Below are 5,584 nucleotides of genomic sequence, written 5' to 3' on the forward strand. Positions count from 1 at the left end.
GTACTGATAGATAGAAGTATCGATATCAAACTAAGTTTATGGATACAATACAAAACTCGTTTATATCAATAGTTCAATACTAATATACTCACCCAATTAAATTAGACAAATTTTTAATAATTTTTATTATTTAAAGTTATTTTGGTGACTGTTTAATTGATAATTAAATAAATAGAGAGAACAAAACAATTATACGGAGTATAACGGAGTATTTGGTAAAATCACGCTTACGTACACACGTGCTCGTTACTCACAAGGAGGACAGTTATGCTCATACATATACAACTCCCCCTTTCTTCCAACGATATTTCCTCGCCGATGAACAGTAACGGCCATTTCCCCCTACTATCACTCTCACCTCAGAATTCAGTTACACCTAAATTCCACACATTAATTCCATTATTACATTCACTTCTGCAATTTATAACATAATTTGATCTGAAATGATGTTAATATTGAGTTTTATTAAGAACAACTAGGGTTTATAACTGTCAATTTTGTTCAGACGATGCAAATATAATGGTGGCTAGCATCTCTTCTACACCAAACCCTAAGGTAGCATCACGTGCTCCGTTACCGGCGAAACCAAAACGTTCACCATTGTTACCTTCTGAAGCTGATAACAATGGACCTTCGTCGTTACTGCCACGTCGACCAAAAGCGAAAGATGTTGTTACGTCACGGTATGTTTCGTCTACTGTTTCTTCTTCGTCTGTTTCAACTACGATGACGTCAACGTCATCGTCTTCTTCGTTTTCTTCAACTACTACTACGACGTCGTCTTCGAATTCGTTTTGTACGCCGCGACGACGGTTTCCGTCGCCGTTGAATTCTTCAACGAATTTGATGACGCCTAATCCGTCGTCGACGGCGAGTAATAAGAGAGCTCAGTCAGCCGAACGACGTCGTCCTGCAACGCCTCGGAGAGGTGAGGTCTCTGCGGCAGCGAAGATGTTGACGTCGATACCGGCCAGGAGTTTGTCAGTTTCGTTTCAAGGTGAGTCGTATGCGGTTCCGGCGACTAAGACAGAGAAGCCACCGCCGTATAGGAACGGATCGAGGAATTGTACTCCAGACAGGAGGCCTGTAACGCCGGTTAGGAAGTTAGGGAATCTGAAGACGATCGATCAACAACGGTGGCCTGCCAGATCACGGCAGGGGATTTCTATGACAAGGAGTGTTGATTTTACGAATGAGAATATGACTTTGAGTGGATCTGGAACCGCAACTGCTGTTAGGGCTTTACAGAAGTCTATGATCCGTGAGACGAATTTGAGACCTAATAAACCTGAAATTGTAGAAGTTAATAGAAGTGTTGATAGGCTTGTTAGTGATTGTGATAATTCTGATAGGACTATTTCAGATGTTGAGAGTGTTTCATCTGGTAGTACCATTCGAGGTACGACGCCTCGAGCCATTGTGGTGCCAGCTAGATATAGGCAGGAAACTGTGAATCGCCTCAGGAGGGTACAGCCTGAGCCTGTTTCACCTCCATTGTCTCAAAATTGTAAGCCGACTTCAGGCTATAGATATCTAAAAGATGGTCCAGCACAATCACCACGAGGATTGTCGCCTTCTCCAGTTAGAGGAGCTGTTCGATCCGCTTCCCCAAGCAAGAGTAGGTTGTTTGCTTCTGCCTCATCTACATCAAGGGGTATTGCTAGTCCAATAAGAACACGGGGTACAATAGGGTGTGACACTAATTTGGGCAACACACCTTCGATTCTTCGCTTTGTTGATGAAACTAGGAGGAGGAAGGTAGGTGATAATGCAATTGCTGATGCACATGTCTTGAGGTTGTTACACAACAAATACTTGCAATGGCGTTTTGCAAATGCAAGAGCAGATGCTGCAATGTTGGCCCAGAGGGCAGCTGCCCAGGTAATGTCTACTTAAATTTAGTTTTCTGTATGCGTAATGGAATTTGCTAGTGCGTGCTTCTCTGCTGTAGTTAGCTTGATACCTCTGAAAGTGATAGCACACACCTCACATCAGTTATATAAGTATTTTTACAGGTCTCTTTGTTATGCATCATTTGCTGATGCTTGTTTGTAAACTACATGTTTCTAGGTTGATGTTGTATGGGATTTGTGATTTCTAGTTAAGCTATTTTAAACTTTGGTAAATGAAATTGAGTGTATGGACAATGAACTAAGTTTTTGATGATCAACTGAAATAGTAGGATATTTCTTTAATTTACTTGTTTTCTAGTACATATGTCAATTATGAATTCATGATACATGGCTACTTAAGAGCTAAGGCTGAAAGTTAAATGCAGGGGATGTTTGCAAGAATCTCATTGTGTTACTTGCTTATGGTATATCTGGCGGTCCCAGATTTGCTTCTTAGTTGTAGTGGTAGTACAATGAAGTATAAGTTATTGTCCATTATGGAATTGTAATTTGATTTTTGTTATTATGTATTGTGCTAGGCTGTCCTTTTAAGAATGTCATGTTACTTGTGTAAATAGTAGCTGACAATTATGGCAGTAGGTTGTAGTGGTAATAATGCTGGAAGAAGAGTTAAGTATGACAGTCGGCATTAACTGTTGGTAATTATTTTTGGATCTCTCTCCATATTTGTATAATTTTATGTATTTAATTTGAGATTGAATGCATCTAGTATGAAGCCAATTCAGTATATATATTTTGAGCTGTGGTCTGTCCTATCCCTATAAACACTTAGGTACGTTATTACATGTGCAACTAGTTTCCTTTTAATGCTGTTATGTATGGCCTTACGTCATGATGCCTTCATGTGTTTCCAGTTGGTGAAATTCTTTATGGTAATTCTGTTAGTCGAAGTTTTGACTATTCTTATGTGCCTTTTATTTATTTATTTAATTATATTATATTATATATTTATTTATGTACGTTGTTGTCTAATGGTAAAATTTATTTCAGAAAAGTCTATACAATTCATGGGTGACTACTTCAAAAATGCGACAGTCTGTCATATTAAAACAAATTGAGATACTACAGCTGAGACAGGATATGAAGTTGCACACTGTCCTCAAGAACCAGGCAAGAATGTGATTCATTTTTGTTCATGATTTATTCTGAGTAGATAAAGGTCATGCTAGTTCAACAGATCATTAGAGTATTCGTTAGTTATCAGACTCTTATGATTGTATCTAAATGCAGATACCGTATTTGAAGGTGTGGGAACAAGTTGAGAGGGACCACACTGTGTCTTTGTCTGGGACTATTGACTCGTTAGAGTCCAGCATTCTTCGTCTTCCTCTTGTTGATGGTGCAAAGGTAGAGGCTAAATGCTGATAAAAGGATATAAGTCTACTATGTTTAATGTTGCTGCTTTAAAATCTGTTAATAACTACCAATAACCTTTGTTACTTTTATAGGCTGATGTTCGAAGTTTGAAAGATGCTATTCGTTCGGCGGCTGATATGATGCTGCAAATGTCATCCTTAATAGGCTCTTTAATAATGAGGGTATATGCTGACTTCTTGTTTCTCCTGTAAATCTTAACATGCAATGTTTTATGTTTCTAAAGTAGACTGCATAAAGAAATTCAACTTACAATGCATATTTGTATTGTATGTTGCGATACTATAAAAATGCATTCTCCATTACGAATTTATGTATCATATGATACCGATCATTCATATCCCTATTTTTATTTTGAAACCATATTTTATTTTTTTAACAGGTGGAACATGTGAATGCATTGGCATCTGAACTTGCAAGCACAACAACAAAGGAACGTTCTTCGATTAATCAGTGCAAAGATCTTCTGTCAATATTGACACACATGGAGGTAAGCATTAAAGGTCAATTTTTCTTTGAAAGTTTACATAATAAACACTGAATTAAATTTCATTACAGTTAACGACTGAGTTTATAGTTTTGAACCAACTCTTACTTTCATTGTCCTCCAACTCCAACGCACAAAATGACAGGATGTGTTTTTATCATTTTTTTTAAGGGTATTTGGACCAAATAGTTGCTAACCTGTGGGATTGCACTCACCTACATATATAGTACACTATCTCATGCTTTACTATTTTTAAAAATGAAATAGATCTGAAGAAACAGGGGCTGTGAGTTCTTTTGTTTGATCGTTATTTCAAAATATCAAACTTTGCGAATTGTATAGTTTGTGTTAGTTTTTTTTCAAATTCTCTTCTATTTTTATACACCGTGTATATCAAATGGCACCAATAGCTGATAACACAGTTGTAGAAGTTGCTAGATGGATTAGTCGGTCGGGACCTTGAAGGACTTGCCGTTGAAGTCGGGGACTAGTCGGGCGTTGTTGACTAAGTTTGGCTTTTATTAATAAATGTAACTAGTTAATTATAGATCCTTTGCTGATATTTCAGAAAAAGAGCAGCCCCGACACAAATGAGCCAAACCCTAATTAAAAAGCATATTAAACTTTTTGACCGATTTTTCCCAACTTTAACCGTGACCGACTTTTTCAGCGTTTTTCTCTAAATCAGGTCGGGCTAGTCACCAGACTAGCCTATTTTTTTTTTTTGGAACACTAGCCTATTTAAAATGTTATATGTAATCATAGTCTAAGAAAACCCGGATAGGCCGCGTATATGTGAGTAAAAATAATATTCCCCTTCACAGGGAAAACGTTAGCCATTTAGTCTAATAAGAAATCCTGATAGTACAAATATTACAACTCTGGCATTTTTTATTATACAGATAACTATTACTCCTTATAATGTTTACATACATGAACTAACATTTAGTTGAATGAAAACAGGTGCAGGACTGTAGCCTGAGGACGCACATATTACAACTCCAACGCCTACCTCCAACCCAACTGTAAAGCTCATCTCCCTCCCCTTCTTTGACTGAATACTGCAAAATTTGCTAACACCAACCATACTGGAAATTCCAACTTTTGCCCCTTCACCATGGTGCTGACTGAATTCTTGGCGAGTATCTACTAGTTGTTATTTTTCATGAGGTTTTTGTTGAAGAGTGCATTACATTTGACGTTCTTGATGATGTGGATGTGGATGTGGATGTGGATGTGGCTGTGTGATGTCGTGTATATGCACAGCGTTGGAGTTCGTAAGGTCGCCATGTTTCTCACCTTTTAATTACGTATATCCAATATCCATGGTTTCTGAGTAGGATAGAAAATATATATGTACATATGGACTCTGGATATTGATATTTGCCTTGAGCAAAAGTTTCTTCTCCTCACTTCCAATTTAAGTCTTATATTGGAAGAATACTCATATAGTGTTCAAGAAATAATTAAAGCAAATAATAAGACACTTTACTTTTACCAAAAAAAAAAATATATATATATATATATATATATATAACATTATTTTCCTTATGGCTTAATGCTACTCAATAGTCATATTTTTTTTTTTTTTTCAATATAGGTCATATATCCAAAAAAAATACTACAGAGTATTATATACTATAGGTTATTGGCTTAGGTTATATACATTAAAATTATGTGTTAATATAAATCATTATAACTTGTTAACCTGTAGCAATTTTTTGTCAAGAACACCAAAAATTAATTATGCGATTTGGATTTTGTTAGCTAATGATTCATTCATGAAAAGTATAGTAAATCATGTTAACAA

The 5,584-nt window shown here is 36.5% G+C and overlaps 1 protein-coding gene across 1 annotated transcript; it reads left to right on the plus strand.

The window, feature by feature from the left end:
• Positions 1-280: 280 nt before the first annotated feature.
• On the plus strand, positions 281-5,266 carry LOC139892258 (QWRF motif-containing protein 2-like). Its single transcript, XM_071875300.1, has 6 exons — positions 281-1,881; positions 2,904-3,023; positions 3,144-3,260; positions 3,362-3,451; positions 3,670-3,777; positions 4,738-5,266. The coding sequence occupies exons 1-6, from the start codon at positions 520-522 to the stop codon at positions 4,801-4,803; spliced, it is 1,863 nt and encodes a 620-aa protein (XP_071731401.1). The 5' UTR covers positions 281-519; the 3' UTR covers positions 4,804-5,266.
• The last annotated feature ends 318 nt before the right edge of the window (positions 5,267-5,584 follow it).

The sequence above is a fragment of the Rutidosis leptorrhynchoides genome, chromosome 2, assembly GCF_046630445.1.
Source record: "Rutidosis leptorrhynchoides isolate AG116_Rl617_1_P2 chromosome 2, CSIRO_AGI_Rlap_v1, whole genome shotgun sequence".
Classification (NCBI taxonomy): Eukaryota; Viridiplantae; Streptophyta; class Magnoliopsida; order Asterales; family Asteraceae; genus Rutidosis; species Rutidosis leptorrhynchoides.

Excerpts from the sequence above, each read along its gene's own strand:
- LOC139892258 (XM_071875300.1), top strand. The coding sequence starts at position 520 with ATGGTGGCTAGCATCTCTTCTACACCAAACCCTAAGGTAGCATCACGT. Across the intron at positions 1,882-2,903 it reads CCCAGAGGGCAGCTGCCCAG|AAAAGTCTATACAATTCATG; the intron begins GTAATGTCTACT and ends AATTTATTTCAG. Across the intron at positions 3,024-3,143 it reads ACACTGTCCTCAAGAACCAG|ATACCGTATTTGAAGGTGTG; the intron begins GCAAGAATGTGA and ends ATCTAAATGCAG.